At 46.5% G+C, this 21,161-nt stretch overlaps 1 protein-coding gene across 4 annotated transcripts in view; it reads left to right on the top strand.

Moving 5' to 3' along the window:
• The window catches only part of LOC135804848 (homeobox protein Nkx-2.1-like), a 36,427-nt gene extending 15,687 nt beyond the window's left edge, over positions 1–20,740 (top strand). Inside the window, exons 1-2 of one of the 4 annotated variants that reach the window (XM_065318812.1) lie at positions 18,375–18,788; positions 19,424–20,740. In XM_065318812.1, coding sequence (XP_065174884.1) covers positions 18,488–18,788; positions 19,424–20,157 — 1,035 coding nt within the window. In that variant the 5' untranslated portion in view covers positions 18,375–18,487 and the 3' untranslated portion in view covers positions 20,158–20,740. Of the gene's footprint in view, positions 1–18,374; positions 18,789–19,420 lie in introns of those variants that run through there. The other 3 variants (XM_065318811.1, XM_065318813.1, XM_065318814.1) reach the window with 3 other exon arrangements.
• The last annotated feature ends 421 nt before the right edge of the window (positions 20,741–21,161 follow it).

Here is a 21,161-nt window from a genome sequence, read left to right on the forward strand (position 1 = left end):
AGAGAGAGAGACAGAGAGAGAGATAGTGTGTGAACTAGATAAAGAGAGAGAGAGAGAGAGAGAGAGTAATTGATGATGGGATAGAGAGATGAATGTTAAACAGAGAGGTGGATAGATGAAGAGATAGATGGACAGATAGATAGATAGATAGAGAGAGAGATAGATAGAGAGATAGAGAGAGAGAGATAGAGAGATAGAGAGATAGAGAAAGGAAAAGGACAGGACGAGATAGGAAGAGATAACAGAATGATAGTTATGTTGATGCTGGTGTCCGGAAATGTTTGGTTTGAGATTGTTGCATCTCTCCATGCTTGTGGAAGGACACCATACTGAAAGGAGGCATTGAACTGGATATGCAAACATGGTTGCCTCACATAAAGTTCATGCAGGGGACTCGTGTTTGCAATGTTGTGTTTACACACAATCGTAAAAAGTACACATGGATTACGTGGGGCTAACCTCCCGAAACCCGTGTTCTACATGGATTACGTGGGGCTAACCTCCCGAAACCCGTGTTCCGTACTTGCTGTATAACTCAGCGATAAAATAAAAAAAATCCTCCGATTTGGTAGATTCGATAGAGCTATTTAAAGTAAACATACCAGTTTTTAGGAAATTAGAGGCCACATGCCACCTACTGCTCTTTTCTCTCCGAAACTCAACACTTGCAAGCCAGATATGAAAGAAAGAAAAAATCATCAGACACACCACCGGGACTCGAACCAGGGACCTTGCTATTCGCGAGCAATGCTCTAACCAACTGAGCTACAGTATGACTCTTATCCACAGTGATGGTAAATCTATCCTTCTTCGATCAATTCATATCTGGCTTGCATCATGCTGGCAACTCACACCAATCAAGAGGGCCCTCGGCCATTCGCTTGATATCATGGGGAGCGCATCAAACTATGTCCACTGCGAGCAAATACAAATTGCAATTTCAAATTTGGACTTCACGGAGAATTTCAAAGTTTTTAGGAAATTAGAGGCCACATGCCACCTACTGCTCTTTTCTCTCCGAAACTCAACACTTGCAAGCCAGATATGAAAGAAAGAAAAAATCATCAGACACACCACCGGGACTCGAACCAGGGACCTTGCTATTCGCGAGCAATGCTCTAACCAACTGAGCTACAGTATGACTCTTATCCACAGTGATGGTAAATCTATCCTTCTTCGATCAATTCATATCTGGCTTGCATCATGCTGGCAACTCACACCAATCAAGAGGTGGTGTGAGTTGCCAGCATGATGCAAGCCAGATATGAATTGATCGAAGAAGGATAGATTTACCATCACTGTGGATAAGAGTCATACTGTAGCTCAGTTGGTTAGAGCATTGCTCGCGAATAGCAAGGTCCCTGGTTCGAGTCCCGGTGGTGTGTCTGATGATTTTTTCTTTCTTTCATATCTGGCTTGCAAGTGTTGAGTTTCGGAGAGAAAAGAGCAGTAGGTGGCATGTGGCCTCTAATTTCCTAAAAACTTTGAAATTCTCCGTGAAGTCCAAATTTGAAATTGCAATTTGTATTTGCTCGCAGTGGACATAGTTTGATGCGCTCCCCATGATATCAAGCGAATGGCCGAGGGCCCTCTTGATTGGTGTGAGTTGCCAGCATGATGCAAGCCAGATATGAATTGATCGAAGAAGGATAGATTTACCATCACTGTGGATAAGAGTCATACTGTAGCTCAGTTGGTTAGAGCATTGCTCGCGAATAGCAAGGTCCCTGGTTCGAGTCCCGGTGGTGTGTCTGATGATTTTTTCTTTCTTTCATATCTGGCTTGCAAGTGTTGAGTTTCGGAGAGAAAAGAGCAGTAGGTGGCATGTGGCCTCTAATTTCCTAAAAACTTTGAAATTCTCCGTGAAGTCCAAATTTGAAATACCAGTTTTTGTAGAAATAATTACTCCCCCCTCCCCCCTCCCCCATTCAAACTGTTAAAGCTACCCGTTCAAGAAAGTAGAGTTATATGGTATGTAGCCTTACAACCACATGGCGTCAACGTGCTTCAGGTCTCGTTTACACGAGAACGATTGAAAACCGTTTTTCTTGCGTATTCGAAACGTTTTTGCTGTTTACACGAAAACGATACGCGTTTTTAGGTGTTCCACTGCAACGTGCGCACAACGGCACCGCACAATGTGTTTGTATTACATCTCAACACTAGTGAGGACAATGGCCGATATGAATAGTGTGGGTGTTCAACTAAGGAGCATGAAAGCAAAGAGAGAGGCAAGTGTTCGCCTGGGGACGGCATGTTTTCATCCTTTTTTTCTTGCACCATCAAGATGTCTCACTCATCTAGACGTTGAAGGTTGAACATGCACTGCACTCCATTGTCCAAACAATCAGTGGAGTAACCGTAGGCTGGTGAAACAGCAGGTGAGGACTGCTACATCCACCATGCAGTTTCTCTGCTGATATTATTGTTCTCTCGCCTACAACAGCAGTGTGTGTTGCAGACGTGCCAGTCCAACTCCAAGGAAAAAAACCAAAGGAACCAGTACACTACAAACGTTCCTCTTCGACTACAGATGCACACAAGAGTATCCGGTTCTCCCGCCCCAGCATTTCCATTGTAGCGAAAACATTTTTACCGTTTACATAAGAACAAGACGGAACGAAAACAATTGAAAAAACACTTTGAAGGCCGTTTTTGCTTTGAAACGTTTTCGAAACGTTTTTCAGCGTTCTCGTGTAAACGCTCTTATCAAAATCTGTGGCGGCGTGTTCTTTCGAAAACGTTTTTGACAAAAAACGTTTTTCAATCGTTGTGGTGTAAACAAGGCCTCAATCTTACTTTTCAGTCAAGTTTTCACTAATGCAACATTCAGATTCTCCTCGTGATGATTCCTACAGCGAAAAGCTGGCGTATTGAAAAGAATGTTTGAGTGCATGGCATTGCAAGTGCGTTGAACTGTGCCTCTTCAGCCCAAGTAATTAGTAAGTTAGTAGCATGCATACATGTGTGTTGTGTACCCGGGAAGTACAGCAGCAGAACAGCTAGATAGCTCTTTTGATCTTACTAACCGACTTCGAGAGGTCCTTGGCTTTGTCTTCATCATCCATGCTCTGATATCCGGTGTGAAATTGCGACTGCTACACCCAGACATTCCGGACGTATTTCCTTGGCCACACCAAACAACAACACGCTATCGTTTCTTTCACAACAAGCCAGTTCTGGGTTTCTACTTGACTCCATTCAAGTCTGTTTCACTGCTCAGAAGATTCACGTTTTGAAGAAGACCTTAGGTCTCTTGCAATGTTATAAATTACAACATACTAGTAACAGATTTTTTATTGTTAGATTGCAGAAATCTGGGAAAGAGCACGCCTCCTCTACCATTTTCCTGTTACAATTTGGGTAGCATATGGAATGCGATCAGCGTTTGAAGACCAACACAAATTGTTAGTAGCCATTTATACTTCTAAGGATTGTGTATTACATTGTACACGTAGTTCTCGCCAACAGTTGGTTGCATGTACACAGATACATGCTTTCGTACATGTACAGTCATGTAGCACAATCATGACATTGTACATGCCGATTGTAGATCAATCTCAAATGACACGGCGTAGCATGTTGAAACAGTTACTGCTAAAGTAGCACAACAGCATTAACGTAACATCTCCCCGGCCGCCCGCCTCCCCCCTCCCCCCCCCCCCCCCCCCCCAGGCCCTTCCTTGTCTCCTTCAAAGTTTTGCCATGAACAAACAGCACTTTGCCTTCCTTATCAACCATATCCCAAGGTTCCAACGACGTAAACCCGGAATACATTTAGTTGAGTCTAACTGACACTCGGTACTCGGAGAGGTGAAGTGCACTGGGACTGGGTTCTCGTTACGGCACAGATCGTCCAGCCACTATGGCTGTTCGATGGCTCATGCCGTGCCGTACGACTCTTTCCATAATTATTATGGTTATGGGTCCGATGTTGCAAATAGCAGGATGAACATTCAGTTCAGTACGCACATCGAATACGTGAAAACAGAATATGTAAGGATATGGGAGTGCACGGCGTGTGGCTTGTATCCTGCACTCTGATACCTGCAGAGTTACCAGACTGGGTTTCGACATAGCTACTGCAATGGAGAAAAGTCCGTGTATGCCCAAAGACAATACCACCGACTGCTAGTATAATTGTGTTTCCAAACGCAACTTACTGTAGACAACGTACATGTATGCTGCTGGTAAAAAAAACATTGCAGACTGTGCAGACTATTTAAAAAGTCGTAAAATAGTCGTGTTTTGAACTGCGCCGACATCCACGGTCAACTGGGTACTCACACTCAGCTCGAGTGAGGATAACAAGGATGCAGTTTACAGGGTTATGGGCCGTTACACGCCCGATTGGTTGAGAGACTCACCTCCTCTCCCCTGACTCACTTGTGAGGTCTGCATTCGCCACTAAGGTGTAAAGGCATAGTGGTGGCCTGCGGAAGCGAAGGCTAAAGCTTGTGTGTTTCTGAACATTCAAGTGATGCTAACGCGGATCCCGCGAATATTATTATTATTATTATTATTATTATTATTTACGACTCCCAACTTTAATACTTTGCAATCGTAACACGTTATTCCCGACGTGGCACGCAATTTCACGTCAAATATTAATTTGGCGTAAAACTCCAATTATTTCGACGTGAGCTGCAGGTCACTCGAACTCACGTTGTTTTTCGACGCGCGAGCCAAGTACCTTCTACTGCGAGTTGAACTTTCGCGTCACGTCGGAAAAAACGTGCATATTAACCTCTCTATTGTCATGTTGAGTGAGAAGTTGTGCCCCGCGTGCAGTTGTGGCATGATGTGGTGATCGTGATGATGTAGTGAGTTAGCATGACTTGGTCGACCTACGCGGCTACGTGTCTAATCTTGCCACTTACTCAGCTACTGATACCACACCTATACACAGCAATGGTGGTGACCTAATCAACCGTTGCCTTCAGTTTACTGTTTAGCTGGAGCAAGTCTGTGAAGGCTTCCGCCGCAGGAGGGAAGGTTTTTAAAAGGGCCTGTAGCTACAGTACGTCGGGTCAAGTACGTGTAGGACACACACAATAATTACACTACCTTTAGAATATGGCGTGCACTGTATGACTAACATCAGTACTTCTGCAGCCAACAAAGTCCTCCGTTTCGATAGAGTTCTCAGTGCTCACAGGATCTGGGCTATATCAAAAGTGTCACAGAGCACCACGCGTAGCCTTACTTCTGCCAATTGTTGGGGACAAAGTTCGAGATCCCTAGTTCAAGTTACACTAGTCTCCTACAACTAGTACATATAGTAGTACAATACAATGCACATGTCCACACACGACAGGTATAGTAGTAGCAATTAACGAGTACATCAGTGATAACTACAAGCAAGGCTTCTGTGTACGCATGCTTCAACTTCAAGCAAGGACCGGGTCAGTCCACAGTGATGAGATTTTCCGGGGAAGCTTAGCTGAGCCGACCAAGCTCTCTCAGCCTCTTTGCCACCCTTCCCCTTGCATACACTTCCAAATACCGGAGTAAAATGTACAATGGTGTACGGATACAATGGACACCCTTGCATTCAGTTCAGTAGGCACATATAATCAACAGGTCTAAGGACATGCGAGTGCATGGCGCGTGCTGTGTTTCCTGGAATCGATTCACTACATGGCTTTCCGCAACAAACACAAAGACACATACACACGTCGCCTGGTCCAACCCTGTGACAGGTCTGCATGGTACAATGTACTGTAGAGAGAGAGATAGAGAGAGAGAGAGTGATAGAGAGAGAGAGAGATAGAGAGAGAGAGAGAGAGAGAGAGAGAGAGAGAGAGAGAGAGAGAGAGAGAAAGAGAGAGAGAGAGAGAGAGAGAGAGAGAGCGAGAGAGAGAGCTAGATAGAGAGAGCTAGAGAGGGAGAGGCGGAGGAACCTGACTAGCACGTGATCAGTGCTACTGCATGTAATAATGTCCATGGTGATCATGTACACCAGTGTATGGGATATCCGTGACGCTTGGGAATTTGCCGGGGTTTGCCAATTAGCTTAGGAGTGCAGTGTGTCAGGCTGGGCACCTTGCTGGAGCCGTGGGTCGTGTCAGGGACTACCAGTTCTGATTACAGTGCTTGGCCTCAAGACAGCGGCCAAGGACACATGTGCGCTAGCCTCTTGAAACTAGCCTCCGGGTATTCACCGACTTGCATTCCTTACCTGCAAATTGGCAGTTCTTCCCTTGAAGGACGCACTGTGGCTCATTTCGGGGCACAGTGCCTGTTTTAGACGGTAAGTGCTTTCAATGGGCATCCTGTAAGGTGGACATGACTTGCGAATTGTGTACCCTTAAAGAGATGTGCCATTGCAAGCCACTACTTACTAGTATTAGCATTTTGTATGTGACATATTCTAGGAGTTACTTGATAGTGAATTGAGAAAGTCTAATGCTAGCAGTACTACCTGTATACATGTAGTACCGGTAGCTGCCCAACGACCAGTTTGTTTGTATCAACTTGCTCTCCTAAACCACAAGTCAGGTGCATTGTATGCACGCGTGAAAGCTTATGTGTGTGTGTCAGTATGTGTGTGTGTGTTTGTGTGTGTGTGTGTGTGTGTGTGTGTGTGTGTGTCAGTGGGTGTTTGTGAGTGTGGGTGTTTGTGTGTGTGTGTGTGTGTGTGTGTATATTTGTGTGTTCACTACTCACATGAGTCGTACAGTACAGCACAGTAAAGTAGAGTAAAGTAGAGTATGCTAGCATACTCTACTAGAGTAGCGCTGGTAGCTGCAATCAGAGCCATCAGCATGCAGTTATAGGCTATGGCGTTGTGGTCTTTCATGAGGACAGGGTGGTCCCGTTCAAGTTGGCATTGATTCAAGTGCTGCTTTGCATATTGATAGTCTGTATTACTCCTGTAAATAGCAAGGATGTAATTCTCCATTTTCCTGAGCTGATAAGATGACCGGGTAATACCGTATGTATGTATATGTTAGATCATAGACATGATGAGCAGCTACATGTACATGCTAGGTACAGTACTGTAATTACTTCCAACTACCGCAGTGCACGGGCCACGGGGCTATAAATGCAGATATCATGTGCATCCTGCAGCAATGCAAAACGCACCTCACCACAGAGTTTAGCACAGTCATGAACCTTTCAAAATAACAGATATTCTTTGGTGTAGTGCCACACATTAGAGTTAGTCCTGTGAAGTGTTCGTATTATCCACCGTACGTGGATAAGGTTCGATGTCTGGGGTCCAGGGACGTTTGGTTTCTAGTAGTTGCCCGGTTAAAGACATGCCACAGTATGCTGGCATCTACCACTCCATCATGACTATTATTTCCCCGCATAGGTTTCGGTAGTCACCGACCATGCTGGCAATCACCATAGTAAAGTATATTGTCCGTTGTGTTGTACCGTTAAAATGCATTCTTCCTTCTACAATATCATACAGCTGATCGTTTGGTTCTGGCATATGCGAAGATGTGAACATTGTTGACATCAACGCGAACATGCATATAATAATAATAATAATAACAATAATAATAAAGACATGTGCTCGGGTCTCATCTTTCTTGTTGCTAGCACTGTTTAGTCCTATGCATGTTCGTGTTGGTTCCACTATAGCTTTCTGAACCTGATAGTCGTAACTCATACCAGGTATACAGCGCAGGATGCCCAGTTTCGTCCTTGAGCGGGATGCCCAGTTTCGTCCTTGAGCCTAGAGCAACGGTAGGCTGCAGAGAAAAGGCAGGAAAGCAGGATGGTGGCTTGAGTTCTAGCGTTAGTCATCTATCCCTACTGAACCCATCACTGCATAGAACGTGGGCTCAAGGTGACAGATTAAAGACTCTTTTGGTCCTGGAAATGGCACGACATGCCTTTTAAAGCAGGCCTGAATGGTTTGCTGAAGGTTCCTTTTGTCCTGGGTGCATTTAAGCACACCTCCTTTGTATGAACATTACCACCCTCTTATGTACAATAGTGAGTATTTAGCTAACTCTTCATCTCCTAAGTTAGCTTTTTAGCACCTGGAAATTGTCGGAATGGTCAAAGTGGGTCGCCATTTATGGACCGTTGTTGGATGTCCTGGACATCACTCTCTTGTAAATCCGATCAACCTCCAGCTGCGCTTACATGGTACATTACAGCAAACGCAGACGCAGACTGAGGCGATAGGGTGAGCACAGAAGATAAATCGTTCATGTATTATTCCTACTTCTAAGTAGAATAGAGTATTCTTCAAAGCACTGGACTGCACTGTACTGGAGTGGAGAGATACTCGAGTGCATCATTCCTGGTCGAACTCGTGTTGCTCTGGATGCTCCCCTCTCAACTGAATTTAAGTAGTATTTGTAGCCCTCTTCAGCCCTCTGAAATGTCTTGTCCGATTGAGCGCCCGCTGAATCCGAAGCCCTTTTCTGAAAGGCTTGATGGGCCCCTGAGAGGGTAACCGATGGTGAAATGTGAGTGTGCCTGGCCAAGATGAAAGATGTCCAAAGAGGAAGGCCCTTTGCCGTTATTGATTTGGCCAAGTTTGTTGGAGAGGCACAGGTGTGCGTCTGTAGTTACACTCTGCCACGAGAGAAGGAGAGCCTGAGAGGAGGACACCTCAGATAAGAGGCAGCCTAGGTTGAATTGCAGTATTGAAAAGAGGTACCCGCACTTCAGTATTCTTGAGCGATGTTTGTTTTCTGATTGAAAGCTACATGTTAGGGCTGGATCGTTCCTGAGTAGTTCTTGTCCCCAGAGCTAGACTTGAATCCTCTGCCCCGTCTGCAAACAATCACTCAGATCAGGAAGAAGAACACTTTGTATGCACTTCTAGAGTTATTAGTCACATTATGGAGAGAGGCCGCTCAAGCCCCTGATCTCATCTCCATGCTAGAATGTCATGTCGCCTGAAGTGAAGACATTTCAAGATTAGCTTGATGATTTGGAGAGAGAAAACTGAGTGGACACCATCACTCAAACTGAGTGGGCACCAAGTTGAAGAATTACATGGTACTCGTCATGTTGTTCAGGTGAACAGGTTTTTCCCGAACTGTAGTGCTGCTAGGCTTCCCGTCGCATCCCGTGTCAGCTAAGAAGAAGGTTGTTTTGGATATTGAGGTACTATCATCCATTCTAAGAACAAGGTGCTGGGAACTCTATGCCGAATGGCCTTGGGCGAAAGCAATAAATACTTCATCGTCTGAAGTCAGGTTCCGCTCGTAGTTGATGGAGTGTGTCTGTTCGATAGACTTTGTGAATTCCGTTCTTGCTCCTTGGTGCCTGAGATCTTGTTTAAATTGTAATCTAGAGTAAAAACCTAGCTTATCCCATGTGGTGTGGACTTGTGCCGCATTCTTACAAGAACCAGTCGCGCACGTTCAGTATCTTTTGAGAAGAGCGTGGGTCGTTTTGAATTACGAAGTATTATTGAAAGATTGACCTGAACATTTAGGTTTCGGCAAGACTGTGTTTTAATATCCTCATGCCTTCCGCCATCGATCCGTGCCCTACTTCGGTCATGCTTTCCGCCATCCATCCGTGCCCTATTTCGGTCTGACATCGGATCACTTGGGTAAATTGTTTAAAGTCACTGGTAATGCATTCTCTATTCGTCTGAGGCAGACCACGTGACAGACACCAATACATGTACTATACGATATCATTCAAAGATTCCAATGGATCATCCAGGCACCAGCTGCGAGCGAATGGACAAAGGACAAACCACAACTTTGGTGAATACCAGGCGCAAGCCCATTCTTGCGCTGCTTCTCCCAACATTGCTTACCTGGGCGGTGCATGACTGCAGGGCTAGTGTGACACTAATGATGCACTGCGTATGTGCTATGTTGACTGGCGAATCGTGCCCAAGCCTGAGTGTGATACATCCACTGCTTAGTGTAGAGTACAGTACAGTGCAAGCAAACCCGTACTGTCCATACTCCATAGTGCCATGTACATGTTTGAAGATACTCAACCTATGCAGTTACCCACATACATAGGTGCTGGTCAATCATCAGACTCATGATGTGGGTCATGATACGGATATGCTCATGTCTATCTGAATGTAAGGTACCAGAGACAGACACTAAAAGTAAAACTGCACGAGACGGAAAGATGCTCTCTCCTCCATGCATGGTGGCTTCAAGCACAACTGATCAGATGATCAAACGGATGTCTGCTGGCAATCCGCACCGCATTGTGTGAATGCGCATTGTTCTGCCCTGGGCCTTTCACGGCTTCACGCGTCAGCAGTATTGACCTCAGTGTGAATAGAGCTGCTTTTAATGCAGTCACAGTGCTGGCAGTAGAGCGTGAAACTGTGAACACAAGTCAAGGGGAATTAGATCAATCTTACACACAGCTGCATGCAGTGTGCAGTGTTGCAGTGTGCTGCGGTCACCTGGTCACTGCATGCCCTGGCTGTACAGTGTACTGTAGCTGTATCTCCACGGTTGCAGTACTGTACTACTGAGTGGCGGCGACTGACTCACTGAGTGTGGAAAACGTGCAGGAGCAGCAAGGTCGCCAAGGACAGTGCATGTCCTGCAAGACCATGTTAGGCTTTGATCATGACCTGGCCTTCTCAAACTCACTCACTACAATGGGATAGCATTTTAATATGATGTACGAGAATGTGTAGCCCATGCACTGAGCGTGGCCACGCATGCCGAAAGGGAAGGCCGGTGGAGCAAGACCTTTTGTGTCTATCCGTGATGATGGAATTAGCAGCCGCCTTTTGCAAATATAATGCATTTTGGCTGTGTAGAATTCGTTGGGCGGGCAAGTCACCTGAGTACGTCATGAGACTCCGGTGGATTGTACGTAATTACAGCCACCCAACCCTGGAAAGTCTGGTGTACTGATGCGAAAGGTTGCACGTGCAACGTAATGTCATGTGTTTCCTCCACAGTACGGCACGTTCTCTCTTGGAAGGGTCTATACTATAGCACACAGGGCGCCAGTTGTGTGGATTAGATAGTTATCTGACGCAAGTCTTGATCTGTCTCATTCAGATCTTGTTCGCTATCGTTGCTATAACTATAAGTATAAGAGAAAATCTGCGGGTGCACATCCGTTGCATTTGCAGATTTGCGTGCTTTTCTTGCGACCGGCATACATGGTGCATGGTGCATGGTAGCACACAGAGGAAGTACATACGTACTTGTAGCTAGCTGGTAGCAAGATAATAATCCTTTATTTCAGATGACGTCAGTATAGCACTGCCAGCTTCATATGGACAAAGGAAGACGGTGGTGGGTGCATTACATGTACATTTACGTGTACTGGGGACTGGGATGGGGTCCGCGTACTGATGTATTGGTAAGAGTGCTATCAGAGTGATGATCAACACCTGGTGTTCCGCCAATGCATGTACTGTCAGTAGTTGGGCAATGCTATTTTCAACCTCTATCTGTACTTCAGTACCATCAACACTTGCCAGTGGCATTGGCAATGGCAGTGCATACATGTATGTGGCAGTGTTTTGGCTTCTAGATACTACTAGTACGTATGTACTGGTGCATGGTAGACGCTGGGCTCAGAAACATTAATGCCAATAATGGTTTAAAAGTTTGACCGCAACGGCTGAAACTACACACATATTATATAAGCGCGCGCCCCCGCACGCACGTACCCACACGTATTCTCCAACGCACGCACGTGTTCTCTGCATTCAACCGGGCATGTACCATGTACATGTATGAGTTGTAGTGATAGCAGAAGAGACCAGCGCAGAGCCGTCCTAGGGCTGGGTACGGTATGACCTGTAAAGGCTGTTAGCTGCTTGCAAACCTTGCCAGGGCGTGCCCCCACAAATATCCTCTGCTGGGGGCTGGGCCTAGGAAGACGTCGTTGCCAGTTGCTTACTAATGCAAAGTTTGCATGTGCTGTGCATGATGTGAGCCGTGCATGCAGGACAAGGGTGCATGCAGTGATATAACCTGGAAGCCACGGGTCTTTACCGGTGCCTGCAGCTGTGTTGTTGCCCAACTTGGTGAATCCTTAGAAAGGAGAAAATGGCAAGTGCGCCATCCGACCTCAAGTACCGGCCTCTTCAGTCTCTTGAGTGCTCGGCTTGCAAACAGCGCGGACTGAATAGAACCTTGGGAGCAACTCCGGTCTGCAATCCCTGGAATGATAATGAAATCCAGCGAAAGGATTAGGATAACCACTGTAAGTGTAAGCCCATGGGATGCGGATGTTGCTTCAAGTTCAAACTCAGGTTGTGTGCTTGTAAACGAGCGCTGCGGGGCGCAGCAACAGTTCGATTCTGTTGCAGCGCAGCTATCCATTACGAGCGGTCTCTTGAGTTGATTTAGAAAGAAGCCTCCTTCAGGGCACGGCATCCCTGATACCCTTTGTCCACTATGTCGCCAGAGGCCAAGGCATCTAGTCTACTGGTACGGGCGGATGGTCTTCCGGACACTGCCCTACACACCGTTGCCATAACAGCTTAGTGCACGTAATGTCGTTTCCGCACTCGAATCAAGCAGTCTATTACTGTATTACATGCATGGTGCTACATGTATGGTGCTACTCGGCAGCACTGTCCCGGGGTTTCCCCTGTTTCCAACACAATGTTCCACGAAAGTACCAGTAGTAGCATTCATGTACATATTGTATTATGTATGCTGTTGGGCATGTGTACAATCATGTAGGTGCTGCACACTCCAGTACCGCCGCGTATTGTGCACATGTGGTGTGTGTGTGTGTGTGTTGGGGGGGGGGGGGGAGAGAGAAGAAAGCAATAATTATTATTGCAACTCAAATCGTGTAGTCCTCGAGCAGATACAAAGACAAACGAGCGACGTACTGGTTTGCCAACCAAAGCAAGAAATAATGATTAGGGTATGTCGTTGGCAGAACATCTTCTTCCCCTCTCACCACCACCGCTTCCTTGCCAAGTCCATCGAAACATCTCCCATTTTGTGAGATCCATTTTTTCTAGAACTGGTAGGTGTTCAGACGTAAGTTCACGTAACAGTAGGCTAATTCTACTGACTCACAGAGAGAACGTGCACATTGAAAGTCACAAACTCTTGGCGACCCACATCATGACACGATGAGACTTTACTGTCGCAATCAGCATCAGAGCATTGCTGATTTTAGCTTGAAAATCCAGCAGCAGAAGAATACGTGTGTAAGTGCGGGTATTGCGCGTATTGCTATCCAGTAGACTGAACTGTAAGTTAGTGACCTGGTTTTCCGCAGGTGGAAAGCAGCGCGAAAAGTCTTGCTTACTGAAGGGCAACGTATCGCTGGTTGAGGACGATCCATGCCATGTTTCTTCAACTACATAACTATTGTACATTGTTGAGTCACCTCCGCCATTGTACTGCGACTAGACCCATTGTAGGGTTCAAGAGTAGTACGAACTGCACGTAGTAGTATGTACATGTACGTAGTATGCAGGCAGTATACATAGCTATGCTTGTGCATTGTGTCAGCTCAAAACTACCTGATAGCTGGTTATGTACATGACGTCCAAACCGGTGCGTCTCAGTGCGTTGAGTATGGCATGGTATGGTATGGTGATATGGTGGTATTGTGAGTAGTCGCAGATGAAGTCAGCAGTCTCGAAACTGAGAGTCGACCATGAAGCTGAGGTCAAATTCATGTAGATTGACAGCGACCCAAACACAACTGTCAGCCATCGATTTGCAATACAAGACCCCTGGGTACCGAGCAGCCAAATGATTTCAAAGTCTTCTAGCTTGGCGAGCATAGACTCATCCAGTCAAAGGCCGAACACCAACAACAGCGTTACAAAACCAGCAGTAGAACGCCATGTCCAAATCCCGTTCACCAGCACTAAGCAGTCAGCAGGTGTGATCTGACGTGTATGTTTGAGTTTATCGTTCACTTCCGATCTGGGGCCGTCCTAATCGGTAGGAGAAGTCTTGCACAAATGAAACTGAATGTCAATGGACGGAAGGAAGTTGTCATCGGCTATCACGTCGTCCCCAACAAGAATCACTATTGTTTCTAGCACAATACACACTGTAGTTGCAACGACACGCTGCATTGCATCTCAGTGTTCGCATGCCCGCTAGCGGTGTGACATTAGCTAATGCACTGGAAATCTCCAGTGCGGTTAGACCTGAAAGACTGAAAGAAAACGGGCAGCCGCCTTTCCATGTCGGCGCTGTCGGCGCTCACGACAGGTCTGCACAAGCTGAAGATTGGATGATGGTTTGCTGCATGTTTGTATTTGAGTGCAACTGCTGACGGTGTTACCGGTACGCGGTACCCTACCATTGTTCTAGCTGTACGTGGGCTCATCCCATGGAGCAGCAAAGCAGTTGTACACTGCGCAAACCTCCGACTCCTGGCCGCCTCTGGCCGAAACACTACCAAACCAACAACACACCACTCTGTTGCTGGTGACGTTGATGCTGCTGCTACACGAACCTACGCACTGGCGCATCTTCAAGCAAAAGGACACGACAGTTCTTGACGGGAGACAAAGTGATTTCCGATCGTATCTTCCGCCACAATGTCAAGCTACTCCATATCGCCCTCATGTTTTCGAACTGTTGTACGCATCACGACCAGAAACGAAAGGAAAGACTTGTCTTTCCATTGCTTGTCTTTCCATTGCTTGTCTTTCCATTGCTTGTCTTTCCATTGCTGATCGGTTCCTTGTTTTATACTTGCACATGAGAGGATGCTCGAAGTTCTTGTACATACATCGCGAACAATTCGTTCTGCCAAAGATTCTAAGTGCGACTCCTAAGAGCATCCACTCAACACACTGCTAGCTAGTACAGTGGAGGGTGAACACTACAGTAGTGGCATAATGTTCCTAAGCGATAATGAAGTCCTTCTTGAAATATCCCAACACAATCCTCACTGGTGTGGTAGATTCCCATCGTATTATCGTCTGTGTGTGTTTCTCTAAATTCCACGATTGGCTCTCCGGCGTTTTGAAGAGAGTCCATTGAAGTACCAATGGCAGTTTCTGTATGGTGGCCATCGAGTGCCTGCTAGTACAATCATGCTATTCTCTTTGCACAATTGCTGTCCACTTCGTGGCATTATGGGCATCTCGTGTGACGACTGTGTTTGCCTCCGACCAGCCTGGCGTATCAGTACAATACTGCATGAGTGGTGTTCATCTGGCTCATTGCACACTCAAAAGACCAAGTCACGGACTGGGAGCCTGGCTATGCTCTTGCCAGGTCAATCTGACCAATTGCAACAGGACAAGACTGAAGAGCTAGGGCTGTGCATATGCTCAGGATGCTTAGTACGTACACGAAATGCCCTTGAGATGTCGTATTTGGCATCTGGACTGCACTGTATGATGTGCACCTACAGAAGTACTACTAGTAAAGGCCAAACTTTCAAGTTGCACACGAGGATACCGATAGGCCTCCGGCGAGAAATTCAAGGCTGCGATGAAAGTTTGTTCTTTGGGGTTAGCTTGAACTTGTACTTGTTGAAACGCTTCATGATCTCTGATGGCGGGTGTACTAGTATTTTGGTGTCTGTTTTCAGCTGTGGAGTGCAAGCTCCACTGGGTTCAATCTCTTCAGCTAGACTTGTTTTCTAAAGTAGCCAAGCATACCTTTACGCGGCTGCATCAGTGTAAAATTAACAACGCTTTGAAAAGGAAACAGACGACAGTACTAATGGTACATGATTGTACAGGCAGGTCCACGTCCTGGGGACTGACTCTACTCCGGGAGTCTGATCCTGTGTTGTTCTGTACGTATGCAGAGCAAAAGAAGATGACATTGTGCACAAGCATCTGACATGCCCCGCGGGCTGCCAGAATAAACGCCCAGTACAAATCCTGAAAGCAAGTTGACCCTGGTGCAGTTGTGTAGGTTCTCGAGGTGTTCTTTTCCATTCCCGTGGACTCGCTGCTGCAGGCAGGTGATCGGTCAATGCGAAGCCATGGCGAGCACCAAGCCCAACATGATTTTCTGCAGTCGTTCCCTATTTCGCCGTTTTTCCTCCAGTCTCTTGAGCGTGAAGGTCTTGCCCAAAAGGGAAATCAGGATCTGAAAGATTTAGAAACTGAGGTTTTTGCTGTTTCATCGCATGAGTGAGAAACGTCCCATTGCGTTTGGAATTGAAGATCAAATTTATGAGAAGGAATACTGACCAGGAAACATGGCACGAAAAGATTGGGGACAAAAACAGAGGAGCGGAAACCAACACTGGTGGTTCACCTCACAAAACATCTCACACTTGTTGGTGGTGGGCTTAGTAGCTGCTCTGCCCTGCACAGGCACCGGATCCCGGTCTTCAAATGGATTATGACAAAAACCACCTCAATGTAAGGTTCTGCCTCCTTTTCTTTCCATCCATGCCATTCGGGTTTCATTCGTCATCATCACAATACAAACCCCGGAATGATACCAACATTTTACATGGTACATTCGTGAAGATAAAGTAACTATTGGGATAGACCCTAGTCATGCATGAATAAATAAGAATTACTTGTATCTCTCCTCTTTTCAACTTCCTAAAACTAATATGAACTGGTTCGAGTCGCAGTGGTGACAGTTATATTTCACTTACCGTTTCCTTTTCATTATTTAGAACTGATGCATAATAATGAACGTTGCAAACAATAGAGGATTTGTGTGTTGCTACCTCTAGTTTAGAAATCAATAATACCCTGATAGAAACAGATTTTTAGATTGTTCCGTAGAATACGTGTACTAGCACTGCACATTTTTATACTTTCCACAGCTGAGTAATGAACATGTGGATCCTTTGGTCTTGGTATACATAGCTCTATTGCGTCAGTTTTTCCGGGCTTGATTTTTACTGAAGCGAACTGAAAGTTGTGAATCACGCTCCCAAGAAGCTGATTCACCACATGCACGATTCGATTGGACGGTTGCTTAGTGTTTGGACCTCTGTGTGAATCACTACTGAGTATCGGACTATCGCAATGCAATGAACGATGAATGATCGTGCTACCATAACACCATTTCTAGAAAGCAACACACAGGCACCAGTACTAGCACATGTATGTGTGAATGCAATTATCGTGTTGGGTCCAATGAACACCTACATTGAAGAATTTGTATAGACTGGATATACATGTAGAGTGTAGATCTTGTTCGGGTGTAGCAGAGAACAAACCAATGGCCCAGTTATGATTGTCCAGGCCCACACGTGAAACCGGGCTCATGTCCTACTGCATGTGCAGTGTCACGGCTGTCTCTTTCCAACTCGTCGGCCATTTCTTTTCATACTGAAAGCCTTTGCTTCAGAGCGCATCGAGGCGTGCACAGTTGTATCTGCTTTAGAGACAGAGGCCGGGCCAAGCTCGACATGGCTTGAGGACTTGCCGATTGTACCCATCAACTCCCTGTCACTGCTGGATTGTGTAGAGAGCTGTAGAGGACTGGCAGTGACCTTGTTTCGATCTAATGCTTTTCATGGCCCGCCACACTGGTTAACAGTACCACACCTGCCAAAGACGTGAGTGCTGTTTCTTCAGGAAGTCAACACATTGGTGCGCATAGTAATCACAACCCGTTATCCAGTATGTGTTGATCATTGCGTCAGAACCTGGAGTCCTTGATTCCTATTTCCAACTGGCCTTGTACTACTGTGATTCGCTGAAAGCTGGAGAACAGTGACAATTGTAGCGACAGAGCTTGAACAAGAAACGTTGGAGGTGAATCTAGAACTTACCTGGCCTAGTTTGTGACAGGCAAAGCAAACACAGTTGGTGCTTTGTCCAGAAACCGTGAACCTGCTGCACACACAATCGTAATGGCTGCAAGATGCCGTCAGCACAGTAACGTCATTCCCTGCTTTCCCAGTGCTGGTGCACACAACACGCATGACCCCATACTAGTACACGTAACAGTGAATGTGTACCAGAGGACTCCTGCTGATTAGGACTATAGTCCGGTACGCGGTACTGCTAGCCTTATTGGCACTAATATTGGCATTAATGCCAGCTGAATTGACCGGCTTCTGTGGCTTAGGCTAGTGTGAGACTATCAGCACTAGTGCAACAGTGCTTGGTTGGTGGCAGTGTGGGAAGATGGTTTCGTGTACGTACCCAGCTCTGTCGGCTCTAGTGGTATAGCTAAGATTCTGAGACAATGACATTCTACCTCGCAGTATGTGGCCTTAAGTGTTGTCCTCTGTCTATCCCCTAGTATTAACTTAACTACACGCATTCGCAATTCACTCTGCGTACGCCGCGTGGCGCAAACACCGGGCAATGACCTATCACGTGGACGTGGCAGCCCGAGCGCGCGATCATCGGTAAGCTATAAGGCAGCGGCGCGATACAGCCAGCCTAGCGAGCACGGTATAGGTAAGCACGTTCTAGGTGTGTTTCAGGGCAGCCTGCCTCCTTTCTAGGCAGCCTTTCGCCACGCTGATTTCAATTTGCTTACGCCGATAGCCCCTTCTACGACCAGAGTTGCAGGTCTAACATATAAAATGTAGGAGTCCTTTTCGAACCACTCAGTTCCTTCCAAGAGGCCCTAAGTCCTGAAGCAGAATTTGATCAAGTGCGTCTTGACTTCACTCTTCAGCCATGGCATTGTTTGATCCGTCCAATATGGATAACAGCACTTCGTTCCACATGTCCAGTATCCTAACTGGCAATAACGTTGGCCGGATAGCCCAGCCCCCGTCTACCATGTCGATGCCGCCCGTCATGAACATTGCTCCACCTTCCCAAGGCATTACTAGCCTAACGCCGATTACGGACAACAAGGGCACCTTCCTTCCGCCGCCATACCCGCTTGGTTCCGCACCGGAACTGCCCTCCCCGTCCAATGGCGATGCTGAGACGCCCGTTAGTGCCGACGCCAGGAATGGGTTTCATTTAGCTGGTGAGGCATCGCTTTGACTTCTGTTTCCGTGTTTCGTCTCTAAATGTTTGTTTGGATGCAAACTACTAGTACTTTGCCTTCTGTAGGCGAGCACTACCAGCTGCACCGATGCATTGTTCACTCTGTCGGTGTTATTGGTGGTGCCTAGTGGTGATGTTGTTGTTGTGATAACGCACTGTATATGCAAACATGAGATAATAGAGAGGTTGCGCACAACGAAAATTCGTATCGCCGTAACGAATATTTTTAACGAAAAAACTAACGAATATTCGTAAACCGTGAGGTTGCGCACAACGCGTGAACGTTTTCGTAGTGGGTCGACGCGGCGGCCGCGCGGGTACGAAGAGTCAAGACAGGGAGTTGTAAAATATCAGTATTTTAGTACTCCAGGTAACGAAAAATATTTTCGTAGATCTGCTCTGTTTCGGTCACGTTTGGACGGATCTTCGGAGCTACTTTCGTTACTGGAACCCGGACAGGCGAAATCTAACGAATTTTCGTTGTGCGCAACCTCTCTAGTGCCAAGCGGAAGGTGATAAATCATGAGATTGAATTTAACAGGATTTTCTGTAGCACAAACGCTTATCCGAATTTTCGATTTGCTGTTTTCCCTCTTGATTCTCTGTGTACAGCAGCTTCCCCTCCTGTCAATGCCACAGAAACTCCCCTGGCAACGCCAGTCACGCCTGGAGATGTCAAGGTGGAGGGTGGACAGAGCCATTCCGCTGCATCCACTCCCACAGAGGATGGACCCAATGGCGATGCGGGTAACATGAAAAAGCGGAAACCAAGAGCTCTGTTCACACGCCAACAAGTCATCGAGTTGGAGCGACGCTTCAAAGCCCAGCGATATGTATCCGCACCTGAGCGACAGGAATTGTCAGCCAGACTGAAGCTGACTGAGACCCAGATCAAGATCTGGTTCCAGAATCGTCGCTACAAGTGGAAGCGAAGCTCCATGGAGGCTGCAGCCAATGGTCAGCACATTGCCCCTACAACAGGAATGGGTGGACCAGCAGCTCTTGCCAACCGGTATCCTGGACAACCGCAAGTGCCCCGCCCAGTTGCACCATATGGACTGAATCCTATGTTCTATGGGGACCAGTTCAGCCAGGCGCAACTGCAAGCAGCACAAGCTGCTGTAGCCCAAGGACAGACTGGCGTCTCTATGGCAGGAGCGATCCCGCAAATGCAAATGCCAGCACAGCAGCTAATGCAGTTCCAGGCATCAGCTATGGCTGCCGCTAGCGGCGCTCCACCCTCCGCCATAATGCAGCAACAGCAGCAGGCCATGCAGATGCAAGCTCCAGGAACGCCTGGTGCACCACCAACCATGCAAGGTCCCTCTTGGTACTCTGCTCCGTACTAGCGGCACAGCAGTACATCACTACATGTAAGAAAAGAAAAGTACTAGAAGTAGTTCTGCTGAACTAGAATCTGGGCATCAAGTCTCCAGCACTGCGCCACTACGTGTCAGTTACGATCGTACAAAGGTACTTGTCATGTTGTCTGTGTCGTCCATATGTACAGTCGGTAGTAACTAACTTTCTGCAACACAAACTAAAACGGTGCAATAGCTGCTGTAGTACAAAACACAAATTTTGTTACGTTAGAAGTATTGCCATGGAGATACACGATGGCAGGTCTTGTGCAGTCCTTATTTGTCAAATTCAAAACTGTATATAATTTTTGATTATGGAATACTTCATCGCTTTCTTGCTGCATAGCCAGGCATCCAATGGCTGTGTACATTCTTGGTGCTCTCTGATTTCTTAGCCGTTGAAGTAGTATTAATTTATCCTTCTTGTTCAAGTCAGTCGACATTGTGTGCCTTGATGTACATAATGATTGTTTGTCTTGATTTACATGCTGTTGAAAAGCTTTACAAACCCCTACGCTGCTTTCATGATCATTTCCTTTGAGCCCAAAGTGGAAAAGATTCTAAATCTAAATCAATTTGGTTATTGTGCCTGGCGGCCAGTGGAGACTGGATGAGATTATGCTTCACTGGCGCTCGTAAGCTTGGTTACATTCTCAATACTGGGAGCGCGGGGGATGGGTTAGCGAGACGAGCACCCTACAATGTTGAGTACCTATTCCAAAAAGTCTTGTGACTTTTAATAAGTCACCCTCCTATGCCTGGCAGAATGATACAGGTCTAAAAACAATGTACGCCTAGCCTTTATTTGCAATATGTACACACATGCAAGCATAGGTAAGCTATTTGTACATCGAAGTAGATGGACATTTACTGAAGCTGCCTCGTAGAGGGTGAGAAATGGATTGCATAACTAGCGAAGAGAGCCAGGGAATACACACCCAGGAGCCAATAGACCCAGGGAATACACGCCCGAGATAGGCTCCAGCGGATTA

Source organism: Sycon ciliatum, chromosome 1 (genome assembly GCF_964019385.1).
Source record: "Sycon ciliatum chromosome 1, ocSycCili1.1, whole genome shotgun sequence".
Taxonomy (NCBI): domain Eukaryota; kingdom Metazoa; phylum Porifera; class Calcarea; order Leucosolenida; family Sycettidae; genus Sycon; species Sycon ciliatum.